At 42.1% G+C, this 26,087-nt stretch overlaps 1 protein-coding gene and 1 long non-coding RNA gene across 3 annotated transcripts; one reads left to right on the top strand and one right to left on the bottom strand.

The window, feature by feature from the left end:
• Positions 1 to 73: 73 nt before the first annotated feature.
• On the bottom strand, positions 74 to 26,087 carry etv6 (ETS variant transcription factor 6). 2 transcript variants are annotated; one of them, XM_051393105.1, is made up of 8 exons: positions 25,671 to 26,087; positions 21,910 to 22,039; positions 7,936 to 8,100; positions 4,641 to 4,775; positions 2,127 to 2,738; positions 1,793 to 1,935; positions 757 to 857; positions 74 to 634 (listed from the first exon to the last, which is right to left on the bottom strand). In XM_051393105.1, exons 1-8 carry the CDS (start codon positions 25,698 to 25,700, stop codon positions 532 to 534), a joined length of 1,419 nt encoding a protein of 472 aa, XP_051249065.1. In that variant the 5' UTR covers positions 25,701 to 26,087; the 3' UTR covers positions 74 to 531. The 2 variants fall into 2 exon arrangements, with proteins under 2 accessions (XP_051249065.1, XP_051249066.1); XM_051393106.1 differs by having other exon boundaries at positions 21,910 to 22,036; positions 25,671 to 26,086.
• Positions 9,813 to 10,405, top strand: LOC127359231 (uncharacterized). The gene is made up of 2 exons (XR_007882622.1): positions 9,813 to 10,082; positions 10,376 to 10,405. It is a non-coding gene; the product is annotated as an uncharacterized LOC127359231 (long non-coding RNA).

Genomic DNA, 26,087 nt, shown 5'->3' with positions numbered 1-26,087 from the left:
GTAGGGTAGAGAAGGAACTCTGACTTCTGAGTGGAGGGGGGCTTTAAGTACACTCCTCACACAAATAACACAGTTTGATCAAAAATGTTTATTCCATGGTGAAAACATTCCTGTCACACACGCACACACACCCAATTTTCTTTTTACAAACAGCAAAATTCCATAGTATAATGCATGTGAGCAGACAAAAAAAATCATAAAAGTGACATAAGCACAAAGTGATTGGCTTTTGCAGTTCATTCAGAGATAAAAGGGAACACTTAAAAAGTCCTTTCAGCTCGGTCCATCGGGAAAATCAAAACAACTGATGCTGTTTGCTTTTTTTCTTTTCTACTTCAGGAAAATATCATCCTAAGGCAATCTTAAGAGAGATCAGATTTCGCGTCTGCCCGTGTCGGACTGATACGAGCAAACGTCCACACGCTCCAGATTCAACAACGATTGTTCAGGCTGCTTCTGAAAGGCATCAGCGGCTGTAGTAGTAGTAGTAGTAGTAGTAAGTAGTTCATGGACTCGTTCTCCCAGAGTTCCTCAGCATTCCTCTTTGATGTAGATTTGTTCGTCTGTGTCGGACTCCATGTGCTCCAGCCGGTCCGCCTGTCCGTTCATTATCTCATCTGGAGTTTTCATGAACCTGGTGAACGCAACAAGGAAACAGCTCTTGTAATTTACTGCAACCTCCGTCTTTAGTTACTGTTTGGCAAGTAACACACATTTTTATGAATAGCAGGAAAAACTGCCTTTAAGTTTATATACCTGAATAGAAGTCTTTGTCCAGGCTCTTTCCTGATAATGTTCAGTTTGTAGTAGTGTCTCAGTGCTCGCGACATCTTCTCGTACGTCATATTGGTCCTGTTCTGTAAGAAAGAATAAAAGTGTCATTAGCAGTAATAACATGATATTATTGATCTGTACAGTCAGACGTTTTGGCCACTTGGGGGCAGCAGAAACTGGCTGCAAACACAGCAGTGACACATTATCACTTAATACATTTAATATGGCTAGCTTGTTGGCAAACAGTTGCTTATTTACCCCTTCAGCAGAGAGAGCAACATTCATTTGAAGTTTCTGACCACCCAGTGAATATAATACTGTAAACACTCTTCTTGAAGCTCTGTTTTTCCACCAACTCCTGAGGGAAATATCTGGCTCTTTAGTTGCTAAATGTTCCACCGTGTTCACCAGCTAGTCGCTAACTTTGTCTGTCTGCTGTGTGGTGCAGAGCAGGTAGCAGGTGGTGTATGGTCTGTTTCTCTGCTGGCTTTATTAGAGGTTTTCTTGCTGAAAACAGCTGGCTGCTGCAGCTGGTAACAAGGTTGTGAAGAACGTCTGAGTTTGTGGGCCGTAGAATCTTAGTGGGCTAAAAAACTCTAAAGGTGCACTGCAGAGTCGCGTGATATTTATTTGAACTCATCACTATGATCAACAGATTTCACATTCTTTTGAGTCATTGTTGATAGAAAAAATGTGCAGCTTTAAAGGACTGGTGTGCAAGATTTAGTGGGCTTATTCTAAGGTAACGAAAACACAACCATTCTTATATTCAGTTGATTACACACTTGTGAAAATATAGCTTTGAATATTATATTCCATTTCTGCCGATAGAGCCTCCTAAATGTTACACACTGGACCTTTAAACTGTTCTAGGAATGACAGTGGGGATGTCCCTGCTCACTGAGCCACCTGCAGCCTGATCAACGACAACAATAACACCTGGAGCCCTTTGCTGTTTTTTTGTGTGTGTGTGTGTGTGTGTGTGTCTGTGTCTGTGTCTGTGTGTCTGTGTGTTTACCTTGTGGTTGCCCCAGAGCCTGGCCAGGCCGTTGGGGTCCATGATGCGGAAGACTTTGCTCTCAGTATCCTCCCAGCGGATGTAGTTCTCGTACCTGCTGTCTGACAGGAGCTGGTAGACGTAGTCCCACAGCAGCCTGCAGTCTGCAAGGACAACACAGCCAGTTTGAATCAGACGGTGGTTTTATCTGTGATGCTTTCTGTCACAGAATACCAAAGAGACCAGATGAGTAACTAAGTCTCTGAACTAATCTCCTATTGTGACTAAAGGTGTGTTTATGAAGATACCACCTCGTGTGGCTTTAACCTTTAACCTTGTGAGGGCTAACTCTCACCTGCTATCCGTCCGATGGGCATCTGTTGCTCTTCTGGAGGAGACACGGGCATGATGACGTGGTTCCTGTAGAGCGCCTCCTCCTGCTGCTGCTGCAGTAGATGCTGCTGTTGCTGCTGATGTTGGGCCAGTGGTATCTGATGGTGGTGGCTGTGGACTTTCCCCTCGCGCCCGTTCTCGAGCGTCGCTTGAGAGGGAGTTGCGCCTCGGCTGTGCCTGAAGTCCATGGCGGCACCCCCGCCGCTCCTGTTCGGGCTGAGGAGCAGGGGGTTCATGATGGCGCTAGGCATGAGCTGGATGACGCGAGGAGGGGCAGCCTCCTGGCCTCCAGGGCTCCCCGGGCAGGGGGCTTCTCGGGGCGTCGCACAGCGGCCGTTTGGCGCAGCCGGCGACACCGACAGAGGGTACATTTCCTCTGGCAGGTGGTGGTTGCTGTCGGGCAGCTGGGAGAAGGCCTGCAGGGGGTCTTCATTGGCAGGGCGGGGGTGGTTTGGCTCCGGAGGGGATCGCCTTGCGGTGGGATGGTGGGGGGAGCGGGAGCGGTGCCGCAGCTCGATGGTTGGTGGATGCTGGGGGAGTGGCTCTGTACCACGTGGCGCCCGTCGTACCGTTTCTGGAATTCCAAAGAAAACAAGGTGTGATAAATATCTACAGCTACACACTTTTATTCACAACAATGAATCCTTTTTAAAGCAGAAATGTTAACGTTTGGTGGTGACAGCTTCTCACTGCTTTGCTTTGTCTTACGTTATATTAAACTGAATATCTTTGGGTTCTGAACTGGTTGTCAAACAAAAAAGCAACCTGAAGACGCCCTCCTCAGCTCTAGTTCTTCCAAGTCATTTATAAAAGAATCAGCAGATTAGTGATATTAAAATCATAATTAACTTGAGACAATAAATAATGTGTGTGTGGATTCCTTCATTTGCCTGAAGCTAGTGTTGCAGTAATGTTGGGCAAGCTTTTGGGTGTACACCATTTTCTGTGTTTGCCAAACAGGTGTGCCAACAGTAAACAGATATTGGATATAAATAGCAGAGTGATACAAGAACAAGACTGGGACCAACTCCGGCCTCAAAAAGGACCACAGAACTGAATCAACACCTGATAGTGTCAAATTCAATATTATATAATTATTTGTACAATTGTGCTTGTGCCTCAAGTTGTCTCTATTTGTGACTGTCCAAAGAAGACAATCCAAAAGCTCCAGCAGTAAATGTGAGTAACAGAGCATGAAATGAAATGAAGTGGTGTATTGTGGCTTTTAGCTGTTTCCCAACTTGTGCCATAATTTGCCCCCACTTCCAGTAAGTCAAAAGATGCTCATTATGGTTAGCTCCTGGCTTTAAGGCCTGCCTGCTTCACACAGAAACGACCACTAGGTGTCACTAACGTCCTACAGTTAAGCAGATTGTTTTTGATGAGTTGTAGTTAAAGTTCTGTTTTATGAAGTAGTTTGAATTTCTCCGAGTCCTCCATGCACACACAGTGGAAGAACACATATACAAAGTGTTAAACAGCAGCAAACCAATCAGTGCAGTAAACAACAGGAGCAGCTCGCTGTGCTGTACTGCAGTCTGTTTAAATAAAGCAGCATTTCCTCGTGGAACAGGTTTTACTGTCAACATGTGAAGTTATGTTGATTGTTGCTGTGTCATATTTCCTCACATCAGAGCCAGAAAAACAGTCTCGGGTATTTCGCTGAACTCTATCATTACTTCCTTGGAAACAGCAAATACGGGTGTTGAGTGAAGGCGTCTGTGCTTTTGAAGAAAGAGGCCGACTGATGTTTTGCACTTATACAGTCTTACACTATCTTTATGAGAAGGTTATCTTAAATTATCTACATTTACAATCAAATGAACAGCATCGCTTAGGTACATAGACATAGAGTACCTGAACGGCTCTTATTTTTCTGACAAAAATATTTCAGCATTGCATTTTTTTTACATTTTTTTTAACCATTGTTAAAAACCTCAGAACAACTGATTTTATACTATTACAATATCTGCTATTATACTGAAGTTAGCCTACTTTAGCTAAGTAGCTTAATGTCTACATATCAAGTAGACTCTTAATATAATATCTTCTGTAATAATTTATTTTACTGATCATTTGATGATTGGTGTAAAAATGTATTGATTGTAGATGACAGTTATATGACAGTTATATGTATGTGTGTATGTATAGTGTAAAGCTGCAGGCTGATCGATTATGAGCTACTGAAAACATTATTTATTCGATATTTCTCCTTATTTGTTGACGTGGCTGCTAGATACAGCTGGAGTAGTCTCACAGATGCTGGAAGGGGAATTGGTCGTGGGGGTTTTAAGTCATTCTTGAACGAATGTGGAAAATAATTTTGAGCGAAACTGTGAGGAAAGCGTATATTTTTAATGCAACAGAATTCAATCATTTTGGAACCATTTATGGAAGAACATAGTTTCCAATAATCTGTGCATCAAAATGTATGAGATGTGTGCATTAAAGAAGAAATCCCGTTGGTTGGACTGACCTTCAAGCTTCAGGTGCTGCACAGCGCTCTCAGGGAGCGAGTGGAAGGAGTTCCCAGGGAAGTAGGCAGACGGGTAAAACACGTGGGGCTTCCTCTGCTTCAAGATATGCTGCAGCAGCTCATACAGGACGTCCCCTGCAAGGGTCCAAAGGTCAAAGGTTAGCATACTTCTCCCAGTAGCATTTTACACCTGCATAAAATGGGAAATTTGTGTTGGCGTCATCCACAGAATCGTGTTCCCCCTTCTTCTTCCCCTCTGCTTTCCAGGCAGCAGGGAGCTTGAGCAATAATGGAAGACACCACGTTGGACAGATGGTTTTCAGGACAGGGCGTGAAACTGACTTGGTGTTACTAGAAAAATATTTCCTGACCTAATGACCTAAAGAATAGTGTAGATTCCCTCACAGATAAGCTTTACTCTTTCAGAAGAAGCATTTTCCTTCCACGGAGCAAAATACTCCATCTTTCAAATGTGCTGAATCTAAATATTCTCTACTACTTTTCTATGGAAGTGGCAGTTTACCCCAGGACAAAATCCCTTAAAAACCCAGGTTCCCACTGTAAAGCTCGGCTACTTTGCGGATAACATGAACTTGATGTTGACACAAGTACATGGGTCGTCGCTCTATATGACCCTGGTATTCTCCTTTAAGTGGTTAAACAGTAGTGGTGACACAGGGCACAAAGCCCGAGCAGGAAGTTCACTGAATGATTAACAGCTGTTTGTTCTGCCTCAACACCGACAACAACAGCTCCTCTCCCGGCGGCACAAAGCATTTCCATGGTTAACAAATAACCACAGGTACAGTGGGTGTGATTTTAAACACACTGCCATCACACATTACCTTCAAGATTATTTTTTTTTTTAAAGGCTTACCATAACAAGGAAATGATTCTCATCTCAAGGAAGTGCACACAGACACACACACAATACACACACACAATGCACACACACCCACACCTCTTTCAGTTCTCACTTTCTGGTCCTGTGGCAGTGAGTTACAGTTTAGGGAAAATTCCTACTTCCTGGTGCATTCAAATTTGCTTTGATTCTGGATTTAAAATGTTACTTTTAAACTTTTGACTAGACTCTGCATACACACACACACACACACATATATATATATATATATATATTTATATTTATATACACACACACACACACACACACACACACAGACACGTGCATATATGAAGAAAATAAATTAAATTAAAGAAAGAGGAGAAAATGTCCCGCCATGTTACAGTTAGTCATAACTGATATATGAAACTCCCTCTTTGTCTTTACATGTTTCCCACTAAACATGTTCAGGTTGAAACAAGAAGCCAGGACGGAGCTTTACAAACTGTTCGGCTGGTTATTGGAAGTAAGCTTAAGCCATTCAAGGAAATATTATTATTAGACTTTCTACAAAAGGAAAAAAGTGGCACACAGCAGGGACTGACTCCCCAAAGGAGGAAACAGACTCATCACCAACCAAAAAACTCTGATGTGACTGATAACCGGGCCAAAACAACTAGCACTATCGAAATGTAATCAATCACTGACAGCTCTATCTCTCTCTGTATCTCTAAACTAGGCTTTTGTTTCTACATCTGAAGTTGCTGATACATGAAACCATTTCACAACAAAATTATCTCAGTGTCATATAGAGGCGACTCAAACCAGCCAATAAAACCTGCGGCGATGAATCATACTCTCTCCATTTCTTTCCACAGTACTCAATTTCTTGACAGGATATGAAAGTTGAAATGGAAACGAGCTTGACAACAGCTGTCAGCTGGGCCACATCTCTCTACAACTACAGATTATTTCTCACAACATGTAATATCATTGAAAGGGACACATCGGGTCTCTGTTGGTAGGAAATATATACTGAACTGAACAGAGCAACTTTTACTTACTTTCTGCTTGATTGTACGGAGGATTAAAAAGGACTTATTCAAGTAATCAATGTTTAAATCAAATACATAAATAAATGCTGAACTAAATAAAGATTTTAAGCTGTTAATAAAATAATGTTAATTTGAATTAAATACATAAATAAAAACATAATGCATAATCAAATAAATAAATAGCGACCTACAAGATTATTAGAGATATCCAATATCAGTAGGGGCATACAGCACTGCTTTATACACCACTAACTAGTAAGAGAGCTAAATTGAGATATACTGTATAAGGTGATATATAGTATATGGAAATATACATTATTTATTTCCTGATTAAACAGTATAAATATTTTAATTTAATAATTTTTATTTTATTTAAAAACATCAATATTTTTGTTCTGTCATTATTTCCACATTTTTAGTCCTCCATACAATTACCACACATTTATTTTGGACCTAAAATGACATTTCTTTTCCAGGCCGTGGAGGGTTTATCTCTATATTTCACAATACTGATCACTCACTACATCCTACTCTTATGACTATCATCTAGAACTGCACCACCAACACTGTCACCCTGTCTGACTGTGTGTAGTGTAATATTTCCAGGACACACAAACAGAAATCGAATCCTGTTTCATTTACTGTTAAAAAAAAGAAAGGCTTCCAAAACTCTGCAAAGGAGAACAGTTAACTTTTTTTTGCTTTATTCTTGGCCGCTGGCGTTGCCAGGGCAACAGTTGAGGTTGGTTTGTACTTCCTGATCAACCGTCTCCTACTTCCTCCCCCGGCAGCTTCGCAGTAACAGCTGCCTCCCTCCACTGTCGCCTGACACTGCCGCCTTCCCTCCTCTGCTCCAGCTGACTTTATTGATTTTTAAAGGGTGTAGTTTTGCTGTAAACACATTGATTTTAAAGCTGCACTGGAACAGGTTTTCATGTGCAAATACACTATAATATTAGTCTAATCCACAAAGCACAAAGGACAAGCACAATTTAAACTTTGATGAGACAAAATGTGGTCATAGATGCTCATTCATAATGTGTTTCACTTATCTCTGAGGACCCCACAATATCCATTTCAAATGTTATTTAGTCCTATCAGTCCCTTCTGTGACAGCAGGTGCCATTTTTTTCCTTAGAAAATGAGCTATGTATAATTGCACCAATTTTCCATAGTTTTTCTGCAACTAGTCAGAGTGTTTCCATGATCTAAAACTACTCTCTCTCTCTTGGTAGGTCTCCTTTTCCAGCTTGGCTCCTGCTCCAGTTGGACACAAAAATTTTCAAATGCAATCAATAAAAGTGACTCATTTGTAAAACTTTACTTATGTCTCCACTTTTCCCAGCCTGGAATTTATTCTTATATCTCCAATAAATTCATGAATAGGTGGAAAGAGTACCGGAGTGGGGGGATCGGTAGCGGAAGTCTTCCTTGGTCAGCAGCAGCAGGGCTTTGCCGTTCATCTGGAAAGAGCCGCTGGTGATCGGCCGTAGGGCGAACTCCTTCTCTGCCCATCGCAGCCACTGGGCCACATCCTCCCTGCTCCAAAAGACTGGCTGCAAACCTGGAGGTGGAAGGATTTGGGGGGAAGGAAGAGGATGAAGGAAAGTGAATTGAGACCAGGGTTTGGAAAAGAAACAACAAAGCGGAGGTGAAGGGGAAAGGATGGAACAGAAGAAGGATGAGCTCAGTGGAGAAGAAGCAGAAGGACGGGCGGGGGGTTGGGGGCGAGGAAGGAAGAAAGAAGGAAAGGCAGGAAGGAGGGGAGGGTGATGGGGAGGGAGGAAAGGAGGAGGGGAAGGGGGGGAGAGGAAGGAAGGAGGCAGAGGCAGTAAAAAGGATATTGAGGAAGTGCAGATAAAAGCCAAAAGGAGGGAGTGATTACGGGAACGGCAGCAGAGATAAAGAAAAAAAGATGAAGGAGGAGACAGAGTCAGAAAGGGAGAGGAGGTTAGAATAAAAGATTAAAAGATGATAGGTTAAGAGGAAGAATACAGAATGAATCACAAGGATAAAAAAAAGGAGGGGTAGGGGGATATATGAGAAAGACAGACTGTTATTTTATTTGATCTGCTATGATCTATGCTGTTCTTTGCTCTCTGAACTCCAGGCAGGCACATCAGAGAACGGACAGTTTATTAGTCCGTGTATAAACGGACAAGGACACATGGAGGGAAAGAGAGCAGAGGAAACAGCAATGACAGTATCTCTTTTTTTCTCCTCCCTCGCACTCTGAAATATTTCTTTCACTGCCGTGGGAACAGGAGTGTAAAACATCTGCACTGATGACCAGCACGTAGTCAGAGGCAGCGGGGAAAGAATAGAGCGGAGTGTGAAGAAAAATCGGAACAAAAGCTCAGTGTCATCTGAATGCTGTGTAGAAAGGATTTCAGTTGTGAAAACATCTCTCAGATCTGCTGTGAATGCAGAAATAATCTTATTGGAGTTGGTTGGAGCTGAAGCTTAAACCTTTTTTAGTTAGCTAGCGGCAGAATGGCAAAAAAGAAATCTAAATAAAAGTGTAAATGCCAGTTACATTTGATTTAATTCATTTATGTTGTTAGGGTTAACTAAGTAGCTTACCTAGAAAGAAACACAATTACATTTGCTAATTTGACACCAGCAGCAACCACTATGCTAAGGCTAACATGTGAAGGTAACGCTGGCCTCAGGAGAGAAATGGAAACGCCCACCAACTTTATCCAGAAATATAGTCAATACATTTTTTCCATAAAATGTTGCAGTGTGGATTAGATTCAAAGTATTTGGTTTTCTGCACCTGCCAATGCGGGCGCACAAAATCATGGTTAAAAAAACACAAACAGCGCTCACCTTTTTAGAAATCCTTTCTTTTGATATACTTCCTGACATAAAAGGGTCTGTATTTTTAGACTTACACATAACATCTTTTGACCCTTATTTATCTCGGTTAACATGGATACTGCCACCTCATCGTATCATTTTGCACTCTCTGTGTAACCCAATGATTTATACTATGACTCAGACTCACCTCCCTCTCTTTTTCCTATTCTCCTTCTCTCTTTCTCATGCACACACAGACACACAAACAACAGTCTTGTGCCGTACAGCTCCGTTCAGATCGTCCATGACACCCACACGGAGCATAACTACTCATTTCTTACATCTCACTTATCGCCCGGCCTCAAACACTTCCTCTGGGAGTCGGACAGCTGTTATCTTTGGCCGCCAATGTCACTGTCACACAAGTAATAGGAACCTTGTGCTCGCTTTCAGGCCTCTCCCCCTTCAGCTCCCCCCACCCGTCAAACAGAGGAAGTTTTCACAGGGAGCAATCAATATAAAATGAAACCCTGTCTAGCTTGTCAGATTCCCATTTCTCCCCTTCCCTTCTAGTCCTCTGTATTCAGATAGTGGCACGAGCGTTGCCGATAAGCCCGGGAAGGCCTGGGTTATCTGAAGCACAGCTTACAGCCTGTCAAGCTCTGACCCTCAGCTTGTCAACAGACATCCTAAGAAAGTGTCAGGGAACTGGATACAGGTGTTTCACAACCACAGGAGCTAGTGGTGAGCAGATAAGGAACTATATTTCTTCATATTTTTCTCCTTTTTTCAAAGCATCGGCTTCCTGGCCACAGTAGAAATTATAGCAAGGATTATCTCTAGTCTTTAATACGTTTAATATATATGCATGTAAATCTGCTTGTTTTTAGTATAGGTAACTTTAAACATCAGTGGTAAGCAAACTCTCCAAAAACCAGTGATTTGAATTTGAATGAGGTTTTTTTTTTACCTTAAATGTGTCCCTTTTGTAGCTTTAACAAATAACTTTGTTTAAATTTAACTGTGCCATATAACAGGAATAGATCTTGGATGCACTGGAATACTCCTAGCTGACTACATCATTGACTTTCTATCAATATTGAATCAAGCTGCCATCTGCACTGAATGCACCAGCTGTACGTTCGTCTCTCGTGGCTGACTTGTGAGAGCGGCGAGGCCGGGGCGGGCAGCAGTGCAGCCCGGGTCGCGAGGTCATGGCTGCGGTATGCTCTCTCCAGGGCCGGAGAGAGGTGCTGCTCTGCCAAAACCCCTCCGAGATCCGGTCTGCCGGCCTCAGCCATCTGCACAGAGCCCAAAGGAGGAAGCAACAAGGGGAGCAGAAGGGAGGAGGAGGAGGTGGAGGAGAAGGAGGAGGAGGAGGAAGAAGGGGGCCCAAACAAACGTGTCCCACAACGCACTTTGGCAGGAAGCAATCCAGCGTGGGCTCTGTTTCAGCACAGGAAACTTCCTGCGGTAAGGTTAGAGAGCGACGCCGGGAGGGTTATTAACAGACAGCAGCAAGACACAGACGAGAAAAGGAAGAGTGAAAACAGAAAGGGAAGAGTGATGTCGAGCAGCAGCGGATAGTGGGTGATGACGGGGAAGAAGAGGACAAAACAATGATGCAAAAAAAGAGGAAGGAAAGGCAAGCAGGAAGGGAAACAGATACCGAGCCAGTACTCAAATGAATCTCACAGAGTGGGACATCGCGCTCAGCCCCAAATTCATGCTCATATCTGATTCTTCTGACTGCTCATACCTATTCTAGGGTGTAACTAATATATGAAGCGAAGCCAGCAAGCTAGTTCAGGCAGTCAACTCGAGTCAGCCGACACTCACCTGATGTACTCTTATTCCAACATATCTAACGCACCCTTCCATGCCTGCTGCCAAACACAGACACGTATCTATTCACTAGTCTGCTTTTACAGCCTTTTGTGTTTATCCTCGCACTCACGCAAACTAACTCCAGATTCCAACAAGTTGGACGTTTAGCGGTGGTGACGGTGAAGCCATGCGACCGTGGTGTAGTTTGTTCATAGCCTTACTTTTTACTTCTGGCAATTGCATTTACGCTTCAGAAATCATAAAAGTTGTGAAGATTATGATACTTACACAATATGTGCAGCAAGATTAACACATCTTATTCTCTGTAATAATCCAAAAATCTCACTGTCTTTTTGTTAAAGAAACCAGGGCAAACCCCCGGGTTGGCCTGCAAAAATATATCCTGCAGCCTTCTATTCACACAGTAAGTCCTTCCACGTGAGTTGGTAGATTGAGCTACAGATCTGTATTAATAGCCAGTTTTAAATTAGAACTTAGAATTTGGGATTTGTAAAGAATCATGGTTTTGATTCCTCAAGGCAGACCTGATTTTCAAGTCTTAAGGCAGATGAATTCCTGTCAAGTCACAAGTCTTCCTTTTTTTTTGATGCCAGTCTTTGACTGAAATCAGATTTCTTTGTACTTCACCTACATCGCTCACAAATCAAGTCTAGGTTTCACACAGTAAAGTATCAGGGCAGATCCTCCAAGTCAAGTCCTAAATCCTAATTTTCTTGGCTCAAGTCAGAGTCAGTGTATGAGTCTGCTGTTTATAAGAAAAGACTAGGTAAGAACACAAAATACAGTTGTCATACGAGATATGTAATCAGATTTACTGCAGCATGGTATAAAAATGAATGGTTTTGCGTCCAACTCAAGAATTCTACAAGAACCAGAGTTGATGGCAGACAAACAAGAGCTCCAATGTATTACTGTCCTGTACATACAAATCTGTCTTTACAACCAATTTCAGTTACAGTCTGAATCTTTAGGTTTTAAATCAATTCAGATGTCTCTCCAAATAAAGATCAACTCAGCAATTTCTCCTCTCTCCCTTGACGTATCTCTTTGTCCTACCAACATAGCGGAGCAAGTCAACAAAACCTGAGTCACATTAAAGTTGCGAGTTTCAGGATCTTATTTTGTATCTCATATCCATGTGATCTAGACAGGAACTGATTCTAAGCATGATGGGAAACTTTCTGTTGCAGTGAGACACAAACATCCTTTGCTTACTCAGAGGTGGAAAGGAAAATGTATGGCATGGACAGGGAGTGAAAGGAGAACAGAGAGAGCACCCTCGACCCTGACACTCTGTTCCTTCAACACATTCACACACTTCCTTGAGCTGATAAATGTGTCCTTTCTGGTTAGGCTTTTTTTTTTGTCCGAGAATCTGTTACAGATTTTTTTTTTGCAGGTTAGAGGAAGAAAATCAATTTCAGTCTTCCTTGTCATCCGTCTCTGCCTTTGTTGAATGCATCTCAGGTTTACAGTGTTCAAGAGAGTGTAGATATGTGCGTGTGTGTGTTTCTGAGTATGTGTGTGTTTACATTGAATAAAACCGTCAAGCACGACAGCAGCAGGATCCCAAACCCTTGACTAAACCGTGGGCTCCTAATCCTCTCTGATGACACATAATTTTCACTCTGTGGTTTCTCAGGCCCCCGCTCATGCTCACTAACACACATACACACACAGAGCGCACAAGTTGCCAAGGCAACTCATAAGCGCTTGGGATGAATGAAGGGAAGAGGAGGATGAGATCACTGGTATCTTGTTTCGTTGTTGCGGTACAGAAGCCCTCCACTTCCCCTTCCAGCCAGACGAGTTAATGAGGTCCGTCCTGCTGTGAAGCTTAAAGGTCCCGTCCAAAATCTCTGTTTAGCTCTGAACGTCTCACCAACACTCACACCACTGCAATACTGCTGCTTATTTTCACCCGGCTGACAACTGGAATGACTCCCTCTTAATACTTGGACTTGGACTTAAAATTGCTTTTAACTGTAACCCCCACCCCAAAAGGTCCACAGTTCGGGGGGAAAACATGTTAACAGCTGTATCCAAGGTTAGCAAAGATATACAAAGTTCATTTCTGAGTCTGTTTCTGATTGGGAACTGAAACAATTTTGGTTTTGCGCCAGCGAGGCAAGCCCCTAATGATTACTTTCATTATCAGTTCATCTAACGATCATCATTTTTCGATTAATCTATTAGTCTATAAAATGTCTGGAAAGAGTGAGAAATTACCCTCCCAGAGCCCAAGATGATGTCTTTAAATCAAAGGTTTTTCTGGCCATCAGTTCAAAACCCCAAAAGTCTTACTTTCTAATGTCAGTTACAAAGAAAGAGAACAAATCCAGTCAATCTTTGACATTTTTTAGATTACATAATTAACTCATAATCAGAACTGTTGCTGATTCATTCTCTGTTGATCAATTAATCAACTATTCGTTATCATTTTTCCGCTCCAGTGACAGATCCAAAAAGTAACAAAGTGGTCAAATTTGAAAACAATTTTTGCTCACGATTTGTGAAATTGTCTAATTAGCGGTAGCATTCAGAGAGCACAGTTTTATTGACTTTCACTGGTTCACTGGCCGTCATTTCAACAGTGGGCTATATCTTTTTATATACTACCTGCTGTCAATCCAGACTGAAGTTGCCATAGATAATGTTTTGTCAGAAGACACTTACATATGATAATGGTTGTTGTGACGGCATAGAGGGTGATAAAACTGCTGGGTGAAGCTAGCTTTATCATGACCCTACTCTCATTTTAGCAGAAGCTAGCATTACAATGTTAGCATCAACATTAGTGTTTCTGCTAGTTAATCTTATAACTAAGTAAGAACAGCATTAGTATGTCATATAGCATTGGGACACCTTTTTAAGAGATGCTGTCATTACAATGTTAGCATGAACATCAGTGTTTTTGCTAAGCTAAGGGCATATAGTAGAAAACTGGGACACAGCTGAGGGGAAGCTAGTGTAAATGTGTTGAAAGGACTAAATGTTAATTTAGCTTCTCTTCCCTGTTAGTTTGTAGCATAACAAAGGTCACGTATTGATTTTGAGTGTTTGATGTTTTCAGCTTTTCTAGTGCGTCATCGTATTTCCTTTCTCTTTATTTGAAAAACTGGAACAAAATTGCACATATGCGGTATTTTGAGTCATAACTGGAATCTGAAAGACTCATATATTGTTTTCTGTTGGAAACTACTTTCAACTGTCTAAATATACACAAAGTCACGACTGATGCACTTAAAAATCTCAGACAGAGGATTTCAGCGTAGCCTGAACTGAATGAACTATAACTAAATAAATAAAAAAAGCATTTCTGCATCAGTAAGGCTGGGACTTTGCTCTCCAAACCCAAAGCTCCTTAGTCACTCAGTTCTTCAGTAAATGTTTGCCTTTTCTCTCAAAGCAGAAGTAGGCGGATATTGGTCTTGCTATCTCAATAGAGTTTTTCTTTATCCAGACAGATGAGGAGGAGGAGGAGGAGGAGGAGGAGGAGGAGGAAGAAGAAGAAGGAAGAAGGAAGGACAAGGAGAAGGAGGAGGGGGGTTGGCCATGACCTTCTGACACCCTGACTCAGGGACATGTGGGTATGAGAGCAACACATTTCCATAGTTAATCCTCACACACTATTCATCTCCCCTCACTTTGTGTGCCTCTCTGTACATTGATTCCCTGTCAGGTGGGTGTGGCAGGGGAAAATCCACCTACGCACGCACGCACGCACGCACACACACACACACACACACACACACACTTTTACTTTTCAGTCAAGAAAAATCCCCCCCCCCTTCTCTCATATTCATCCTCTGCTTCCTCCACCGGCATGCACGTGCCTGTCCCCATCCAGCAAATCTGGACTTCATCCAGTCAAAACAAACATAAAACAGATCATCAATCACACAGAACTTTTATGGCCAGGAAGTAGTGCGACCTGTTTTTGATAGCTTGTTGTTGAGTGCAGGAGCAAGCCAGCTCTTGTAGGTTAGTTCCTGAATCCAGCACAACTGCCACTCTTCCTTTTGTTCAAGAGCCAATTTTTTTTTTTTTTTTTTTAAATGCAGAAGCTTCAAAGACATTTGTTAACTAAATCAAAAAGCCCATGCTTGTCTGAACCCCCCTCCCCCACACACACACACACACACACACACACACACACACACACACACACACACACACACACACACACACACACACACACACACACACACCCTGTAAGCACTGTATATACTCTTTGTTTTCTATCCATGTGGAGAAAGTGAAGTCAGCATTTTGTGCAGTGTAACACTTAGGGAACACTTCTAATGCAAAGCTTTCATGGCAGCGTTTCACTACCTTTTCATCTCAAACATAACTTCCTGGAAAGTTGGTCCCAGGTTGCAGTAGTTCTACACTGCATTTCCCAGAAATCACCTGTCAATTAAAAGGGGAACGCCAGTGGTTTTACAGGTCTGAACCAATTTACAAGTCACAGCGAGTTCTATTCAACATGTGAAAACCGTTGTACAATGTCTATCCTGTGGTTACATGTAATGTAAGTGACGTCATTTGAGTAATTTCATCATGGCTTGGAAACTTCAAATTTATAACAGAAAGACATTGTCCCAATTCCAAACTACATACTAATTGTAAATCTGTAGTGGGTTCATGCTGGAGTATACTCAAAAAGTCACTATTCACAGCTGCAAAACATTTAAATAGATTGCAGCTAGCGGGGAGACAAGTCCAAGATGTCTATGGAAAACAAAAAAAAAAAAAAAACATTAGAGGGCTTCATTTTCAGGGGGAGGCTTGGTGGACTTGTGGTTCAAACATGCACCACATAATCGCAGCGTCCCCAGCTAGACATGTAAATTGGGGACGCTGGTTGCATGTCATCTCCCGCTCTCAACCTGTTTCCTGTCAATCTCCACTATCTCTATCTAATAAATGCTTAAACAAAAACTCTCTAGAAAAAACTCTATGCTTTCTCATTACGACGCTAAACCGGCCCCGTTATTATTGACACTATATGTGCTGTACTGTTTTCAGCTTGTATATGACAGTAAAGCACATATACTGTAGTACATAGTATGGAACTGAGGCAAAGATAAGGAGTTTGATAGATGTGGGTGTTGCATTATGGGAAGTGGTTTATGATTTTAGACCATAAAACCCCAACCCCCAACTTCATAAAAGTGCAATACTAAATCCCTTTAAATCAAGTCCCTTTAAATCAATGTTGCTATTTGCCTGTTGATGAAGTTTTAAGATTTCATTAACTGGTTATTTATCAAGGGGAAGAGCATTTTTACTTTTGTGCCTTGTACTGTTAAATCCTGAAATCAACGCGCCATCAGTCAGTAATACGAGTGTGTGTGTTCATTGTGATGTTTAGAGTAAAGCAAACCCACCCCCCCGCCCCTCTGTTAGAATCGCCATGTGGAGTGTGTCGCGAACAGGAAGAGAAGGGGGCTGCGCTCAGCTCACTTGCTGGCATGTGAGAACAGTTTCCCTTTCAGAGGAGAAAAGAGAGCCAGTTAAAACACACACACACACACACACACACACACACACACACACACACACACACACACACACACACACACCAACAACAACAACAACATTTATTCAGGAAGCGCTGTCTGCCCACTCAGGAAATTCCTGAGGACAAGAGCTGCTTCCAGGGGCAGGAAATTTCCCCTCAGAAAGACCAAACACACACAACACACACACACACACACACACACACACACACACACACACACTTTATAACACCAATTCCCCCACACAGTAAAATGGGTAATATACCACAAAGAAAGAGAGAGAGACCGACCAAAGGAAGCTAGTGAGGGGGGTTTGCAGTCATGTACGGTAACACACTCACTTACTGTGTATAAACTTACTCATACACACATGCACACACACGCACACACCTACACTACCTCTGGCAGGCTTTGCACAAAGACACAAGATTCACTCACACTCATCCACCCACTCGTACAAGCATGCATAGTGCAAACCCAGCTGTGAGCGCACACACGCACCAAGGAAACCAGCCAGTCTTGTTTCCATGGACATAGATTTATTAAATCATCCAGTAAGATATATCTACTCTTACTGCTCTTTGTCTTTCATGCATGTTTATTGTAAAATAATACTGGAACACCTTGTGTTCTGGGCTTCTAAATAATTCACTGCTTTCCCACTGACTAGCGCTCAGTTGCGTCATGCTTCGAATACGTGGGTGCCATGTCGATCAATGTTGCCTAGATTGCGATTGAATTAAGACCTTGCAAATCCAGTTCACCGGTTAATGTCAGCAAAGAAAACCCTCCCGGGCCTTGTAGTACTTGTCCCGACAGAATACAAACAAAACATCACGGGTGGTTGACAGCATTCCTCCGCTAGCCGCTTGAAGCTGTACATATGTTAATGATCTGTTTGACGTGCAAAAACAAACACTTGTGTAATTCATGTGTTGCCCTAACGGCTCAATCTATTTCTTAGCTATAATTGACGTATGCTACAATAAAACTACAATAAAACTCTACCTCTACTACAAAAATCCCAAATAAAACATGCTAACGACACAATAAACCCGAGGAAATAGAAAGAATGAATAAAGGAATAGTTCAACATTTTGCTGAGAGTTAGACGAGAAGATTGATGCCCTTCTCATAACTGTGCGGTAAATATGGCGCTACAGCCAGGAGACGGTTAGCTTAGCATTAAGACTGAAAGCAGAGGGAAACGGTTAGCATCACTCTGTAATTAACACGTCACATATTGTTGGTTTTATTTGAACAAAGAGAAAGTTTGAAAATGACTAATTTTATGGGTTTTATGTGCTTACGATTATTTAGTGTCTTCCTGTAGTCTTGTTGTCACCATGCGGTTACCTAGCAACCAGCACAGGCTCTAGGAAGTGTTTCTCCATAGCAGAACAAGCTGAATTGATTAACAATCTGTCTGGGGTTGTTATTATCTCCTATTAGATATTATACAATAAAAACATTGTTAATTATTCAACTATTAATGACATTTTTTTGACTGTTTTATGTTGCACGAGCGAATCTTGATTCAGAATCACATTGTGGAAGTACAATGCTTTTGAAATACAGTTTAGCTATGACTTCACATATTGTTCTCTTTATAAACTAAAAATATTACACACAAAATATCCCTTTACTTTATATTTCCATGCTTGTCATTTGTTGTTGTGTTTACATGGTAATAAGTACTTAGAGGCGCCTTTCTCTACAGTCTATTTATTGGTTGTAATGTAAAACAGCAACTCCATTTTAATTCAAGTATTGCATTTGTGCTTAGAACCCCCAATTCACCTTCTGTTAAATCTATTTTATACACATCTAGACGTTTTTCCATTGTATATACATCTAATGTTATTATATTATGAATGTTTTGTATTTTAAATGAATTTTGAGCAACCTGGGAAAAAACTGTATTTGGAACATATAAGTCTTATCTCTCATCAAAGGCGTTTACTTGAAATGTCTTTTCTATGGAATGGAAACAATTACAATTATTTCACTGAAGCTTTGGTGCTTCAGAGAACAACACGCAATACTCAGAACAATATGAAAAATCTTCTAAAACACGAAAAACACCAAAAGAAAAAAGATTAAGCAAAATGATCTAAATACATAGAAAGGAAGTTAATGAAAATATATCTTAGGGAATTATTAGAAAAGAAAACTAGTTATTCCCATTGTGTTACAGTGATGTCTGGCTGAAAGGGTTAAAATCTAGCCTGGTAGCATTCTTTAGTGTGAGGTGCAGGCTGCAACTCTCCCCGATCTAATCCACTTCCTCCCCAGGAAATGGAGAAGGCGGATTTCTGCCCACACTGCAATTTCCTCCCTCATTCTTTTTCTTTCTGTCTTTCCCCCCCCTCTCCTCCTCCCTCCTCCCTCCTCCTCCCCCCTGCTCTCTTCCTTCCCTCTCCCCCCTCAGGACAGAACTCCCTCTGAGTGTGGGGGTTAATGGACGGCTTGTTTTCCAGCACACGTGTGTTTAGATAGGCAGGAGGAGAAAGGACAAGCGGAGGTGTTTTAGACTTTCTGCGTGGTGACAAAGACATGTTGCTGTCTGTCTGAGGGGGGAAGAGTGGATCCCGACCAGCAGCAGCCATAAACTAAACACTGAGGAGAGAAAAAAAGAGACATTTTCCTGACCTGCAGATGTGTGTGAGGAACTGTGTTTGAAATCTGATTAAAACAAAGTAGGACTTCCACATGTCTGCGGATGTGAACTGACCCATCGGTTTACTCGACAGGAAACTCTACACGGACCTGTTGAGCGTTCTTCCTTTTTCTGCAACAATGCAGAAGAGGAAGTGGGCTGAGGGAGTTTCCTGTGCGTCTCATCCAGCCTCAGCCTGAGCAGCCCAGCTCAGCAACCCCCCCCCCCACAAAGCCCTGAACTTCACACTTGCTAGAAAAAAAATAAATAAACTGGTTAAATATTGACTGGCGCATGGACAAAGAAGCTCAGGGTTACTCTTTGAACATCGAGCCTATCTCTTGGCACAGCTCCAGCCCCGCCTCTTCTATGATTGGTTAAGCAAAGGTGAGCCAATGCAACCGAACCAAAGCCTCAGAGAGCCATAAATGTCATAGTGTTGCTTCATGTCATTTGGTTACACCTTTTCAAGACATATTTCCTAGACTGCCTCACCCGCACACTGTTTGCTTCCCACTTTGCTTCCTTGCTTGGTTCAATTAACACCAGAAAGTTCAGTTCAAGAACATCTCAGAGCTACGGTTGGTTTTCCTTGGTCTGACGCAAAGGGGAAAAGTTGTCCTTGCCAATAAATAGACAATCAGTGCTTCTAAACAAATGGCACATGACTTCCAGTTAGCTTGTTTATGCTCTCGCCCATAATTCCAGCCACTACCTGTAGCTAATCATGACATATTTGTTTGTTTTTTCATCCTCCGCTGTTCATACCAGTTTAATCTACCGGTGTTTACGACTGCAAATCAAGCATGTCTAATATTAAAGGTGCCCTGTGGAGTTTCACAAACTCATTGTGTCTTTCCCTGGAGCTCTAACATACGGTATGTGCTGAATGCATTTCCTTCCTTGTGAGTCATTTGCAGAGACAATTTTTTAAATATTTTAAATCCTGCATTGTTCACATCTACGTTTGCTTGCTAGCCGTCTTCTTCTTCACTGCCTTTGTTGGCTCACTGCAGCATTTGTTGGCATGCTACTGCCACCAACAGTTGATAAGTGAAATGCTGGATGTGAATTGTGTCTGTGTTCCCACATACGTTGTCATGTGCAATAGGAACAAAACAGGGGCCCGCTCATAAACACAATGCTCCATAGTGCTACTAGTGGTCAGAAACATAGGTTAGCTTTAATGCGGACCGAGTCTGATAATCAGACTGAATTGCCATTTTATTTTACTTTATCATTGAGTCCGACATGTTCATGTAAGCCGGGGGGTTAGCAGTACTGAGTGACGTATACATACCGTCTATGTCAATGGTTGCTGGTGCAGTTAACAAAAGAGAATTGCAAAAACTGTGGCCCTTTCCTGCGTGTCCCTCCAGTCTATCTTCAACTGTCCTTTCCAATAAAGGCAAAAAGCCCCAAAATACCAATAAAAAACCAAAACGAACAACAATTGTGGGAAAGGGGTCAATGCAAACATAGAAGTAGAATATCTATCTTAAGTTTGCTAACATTAGCTAATATTAGCCACCAATTTGTAATGCAGTTGCACCTCACCTTGCTGATACCTCTGATTAAATGGTCTGAAGACATGGAAACATCTTGTGGACTGAATGGGCTAAATTAAAATCTGATCCTTGAAGAAGAAAACATGCAGATATACATAGATGAATATAATCGTTAGTTCAGACACAATTTTGTTCTGTTTGGCTTTCCAACTGTGATGAGCTGCATCCATGTCCTACGCTTGAGTTTTAAGGTTTTTCTCTAAGTGGATTACATTCTTAATCCTACAGAAATGTGCAGGAGTCTTAGTCCCTTTACGCCAGCCCGCCACTTCTTCAACCCTTTTGCTATCAGTTTGTCAGCCCACCTTCCTCTATCATTCCCAGCTGCTGTGTTTTCAACTGCACATTATCTGAACCCGACTGCTGCGTAACTGTTGGTTATTCCAGTGCAGCAGGTCTGTCAGTTCTGGTCCAGTGGAAGCGTGTACAGTTCAGGTGTCTGACCCCGGATCTGCCTCAACGCCTCCCAGCTGAGAGGTCCGGCATGACTGGGCCGGCACTCATGCAGTGATAATGATGTGTGTGAGTTGTCATAATTGGATGTGATGGGTTTTAACTATTAAAGTGATATTTCGCAAAACATTTTTATTTATTCATGTTGACTCTTCTGGCTCTGACTGTCTTCAGCTTGTGTTTGCTGTTCTAAACTCTCCAATATCACCACCTGCAGAAGCTCAAAACTGGATCTACAGAAAATCCAAGGAAGATGGCACAATCCCACCCACCCAGTTTGATTGACAGGCAATTACTGGGATGAGACAATAAAAAAATCTGACTTCCCAGATTACCGCTTTACCCAAACAGAAACATTTACAGTGCAAGATGCTAAAAACACTCACAAAAATCAATCCGCCCTGTTCAAATGGGCGAGTGTGGAAGAGTCACTGCTCATCTGGGCGTGTGTGTGTGTGTGTGTGTTTGTGTGTGTGTGTGAGTGAGTGTGTGAGTGTGAGAGAGAGTGTGTGACTCACGCAGGTGCGCAGGCAGCCTGGCAGGCTCGTCCTCCATTCGGCTGGCTGGCCTCGCGGCGGGAGCATGGACGGGGGAGGAAGTGGAGTTTGGCAGCGGGTTCGCGGAAGGACTGAAAGAGCTCCTCTCCTGCTATGAATAGACACAGAGACACAAAGCATGGCTCACAAAGCTCCAAGACGCACCAGCCCTGAACCCAAACAGCCCCACGCCAACTCGCCTCACCTCGCCGTGCACCCACAACATCTCCTGCCTTGGTTTCATCTCTGTACACAGAGGAGTGTCTACTTCTAATAATTGGTCGGGCTGTGAAGACACATTCTGGAAAGGCAAATATCTAGAATGCCATACATGCTTTGGCACGTGTTGCTTTTTTAAAGTCCTAAACTAACCAGGGCTGTTTGTAAAGGCGGCAATCTCACGACGTCTTCAAAGCGCATTGGTGGCACAGTAACAACACCGCTGGATTTTCAAAAAACATTTCCATCACAATTTCCAAGAATTTGATGTCTTTTAGTCAAAACATTTAAAATTTACAATATTGAATTTGTAATGGAACCAGCAAATATTTGACATTCTTGCTCGATACACAGAACATTTCCTCTATAATCCTTGTTTTTGTTGATGTTTTGGCAGTCAACTAATCAATAAATCTACTAATCTTTTCAGCACTAATTAACTAATTACCGTACACACTAGGCACACTGGTGACTACTGGCAGATCTCCATTATTGTTCAAATGAATCGATTAGTTTCTAAAATGTCAGAACATTAATGCCAATCTTAAGTTTGAGGTGTGAGTTGGGATTGGCTCCAGCCGCTCGCGGCCCCCCAAAGGATGAGATAGTATAGTTAATGGATGGATGGACTTCAGATTGATTGTTTAGTTTGACAAACAGTCCAATTGCTGCTGCCTGATTAATAGATTTTTGGACTAATCTATGATGAAGCTGAAATGATTAGTCGTTTAATCAGTTAGTTGATTGACAGATTCACATAATTAACAGATAATGAAAATAATTTCAAGCCGCAGCCGAATAAACATAGTTTAGTGAAGGGAAATCACACATATGGATTTTCTGTTTTGAAGTCAATAGTGATCGTAATGAGGGTCATTTTTAAAATTGTCGTGGAAAACTGTACCATGATAACCTCATATTTTTTATGTTGTTCCTTCCAGATGTTTCAGTTCTGTCTTCGAAAGCTTTGAGATTATATATTTAAAAGGCTGTATATTGGTCCCTTTTCTTAAGGCTCAGTACAGGACAGATGTGGTAGCAACAACTGGTAGTAATTGTAGCACTTTATTAATTCCAGTTTTCCCAACTTTCTTTCCCACAGACGCACCTGAAGCAATGCCAATAACATCTCCAGGCAGAACTGAGGGTATTCAGGTGAGCGTGTTGGATGTTTTGTAGAACATAAACCTTCAGCTGTGAAGTGTTCCCGTGTGAAATGAGATTTAGTAAGTATTTTATTAAACCAAATGTCAAGATTTGCTGCCTCTCTCTGTTTCATGTGAGTTTGAATTAGATATATTTGGATATTAGACAAATCCAGCTATTCAAATATATCACCTTGGGCTCTGGGACATTGTATTGGGCATTTTTCACTATATATTATATATCAATTATTGAGGAAATAATAAGCACATTTTTCCAGAATGAAAACAGATGTTAGTTGCAGCCCTCTGCGGGACACTGCGATTTTAGGCACTCTAGCTCTTCTATTGTACAGCACACTTATTGAATCTAGGTTAAGGTATGAGGTTTTCCAGTATGTGGTCATTATCTGTTGACTGGTTTCCTTTCTTGCAAATGAGAGCTGAGCATGAAGCCACTTTAGTTTCTTGAGGAAATGAAGTTTAGTTTTTTGCCGTTTCTCCCTCCAGTTTCAGCCTGCTGTCACCACCCAGCCTCTCTCAGACCTGCACACCAACTGCATGCACCAGGAATTTCCTGTGGAAGCCAAGCAATAATCTTTAAGTCTTGTATTTCCTCCTCTCTAGAGGCGAAGGCTCCTCTACCCCCGCTTGATGTCCACTCTAAAAATTCATAAAAAGGTCAGGCTAGTGGCGAGGCGACGGGGGCCAGTCAGGACAAAGCTTGCGATGAAGACGCTGCGGATAAAAGGCATAAAGGGGGTTTGTGACAGAACTGGGCCGCAGTGTGAAGGTGAGGGGGAGTCCTGTCAACCCGCAGCTGTGGTGGAAAACTTCTCAGAGCGAAGTGCTGATCGTTCTTCAGCATGCAACTGCAGTCGAGCGGTGACATCAGACTCAGTAATGAGAAGACATCCCTCACAAACAAAACACCATGTTTCACTTTATGTCACTGAGCAGCTTGCATATGTTTTGGTTATTTCAGGCTGACTATGACATCCCAAATAACGTTTCTGGTCTGGGATTTTCCTATTAGGGCTGCAGCTAACGAATAACCTGTCCATTTCTTTTTTTAATTAATGAAATGTCCAAAAAATAAAAATAAAAATGCTTGTCACAGGTTCTGGGAGCCCAAGGGGACATCTTTAAATATCTGAAAACATCAGAAAACACACAAAAGCAGCAAATCCTTTGAACCAGTGAATATTTGCCTGTTGATTACCAAGTGGAAACAATCCATTGATTATGAATACATTTTTCAGCCCTGATGGCAAGTCTGTACCGATCGTTGCTGATTTGAATCCCTCAGGATTTTCCATTTTCGTAGGGCTGCAACTGTGGATTATTCTCATTACTGATTAATTAATGGTTGATCATTCAGATTACAAACACAATGTCACATGCCACCACAAGCACAAAGTGTGTTCAGGTTGTTTACACCTGACCAGGAGCCACAAAAGCCCAAATATTCACTTATTAATACTAATTTAAAAGTAAAGCTGCAACTAATGATTATTTTCCTTATTGATTAATTTATATAATTGATTTTTTGGTTAATCAATTAGCCAGTTAGTATATAACATGTCACAGAAATGTGAAAAAGGTTAGTTTTATAGGGTCCAAGGTTTGTTTTCAAATGTGCTGTTTAGTCTGACAACCCCCAAATATTCTAAAATCAAAGAAAAGCACCACATCCTCACATCTGGAAGCAGGAATTAGGAAAATGTTTGGCATTTTTTCCCTCATTAACTGACAATGAATCATCCCCAAAAGAGTTGTCCATTCATTTTTTTGTTTGTTGTTGTTTTAAATCAGAGACTCCCTCTCCCATCATAATATCCCTTCCATGCGTTACAGGCCTGTGTAACAGTGAGTTTAACAGCTCCTCTCGGTGCCCACTGTTTGGTTGTGACTGCACGAGAATCCTTTTGATGATGCTCCACGTACACTGCCCACCTTTTCAGAAACGCGCTGTGTGGAGGTTTACAACACGTTCGCCCACCGGCTTTGATCACTTTTTTTTTTTTTATTATTATTCTTGTATTTTTTTTATGCCGGGCGGTAAATGAAACGTTTCGCGTGTCACAGACAGTCACGACTTCTTCCCATCATCAGTGTAGTGGAGGCGAAGTAAGAGCGTGGAGCCGCGAGCAACAGATGACTGGCAAAACAAACGCGCCTCAACTGAATGGCGCTACAGCGGCTCGTGCTGCCCGAGACACACGTCTGGAAGAGAGGTGATACTGAGCTATTGTACAAATATATATGCTATATATATATATATTTCTATATCACAGCCACACTATGAGGGATTAAAAGCTTTGAGTGCAAAGTGTCCGCCGAGGGCAAACAAAGAGGAGAAAACGAGCCCGACTGTGTTACCTTGTTCGCAGCGGAGGAGGATTCAGACATTATCTCCCGTCAACTTCTCTCCTTCTCCTTCCACTTTTCCGTTGTGCTCTCCGCTTTATCTCCTTTTCTTTCCTACGGAGACCCACACAGCGGCTGCAGGAGGAGGAGGAGAAGAAGAAGCAGTCCGACTGCTCGGCGGCTTGTTGTTGTGGGAGAAGTTGTTTTTTTTCATGTAGCCCCGCTTTTCCCTCTTTATCTGCTGGCCGGGTCCATAGCGCGGCTGTCGGTGTGAAAACTTCTTTTGTCTGCGTGTGTTTTCCCTTCATATGTCGGCAGCGTGCTGGTTAATAATCCCTTCCTGGAAGAGCAAGACTAAAGACACACACTCTCTCTCTCTCTCTCTCTCTCTCTCTCTCTCTCTCTCTCTCTCTCTCTCTTTCGCTCTCT

This window comes from Dicentrarchus labrax, unplaced genomic scaffold (genome assembly GCF_905237075.1).
Source record: "Dicentrarchus labrax unplaced genomic scaffold, dlabrax2021, whole genome shotgun sequence".
Taxonomy (NCBI): Eukaryota; Metazoa; Chordata; class Actinopteri; family Moronidae; genus Dicentrarchus; species Dicentrarchus labrax.
Note: the sequence above shows the minus strand (reverse complement) of the source record. Positions and strands in the feature narration are given on the sequence as shown.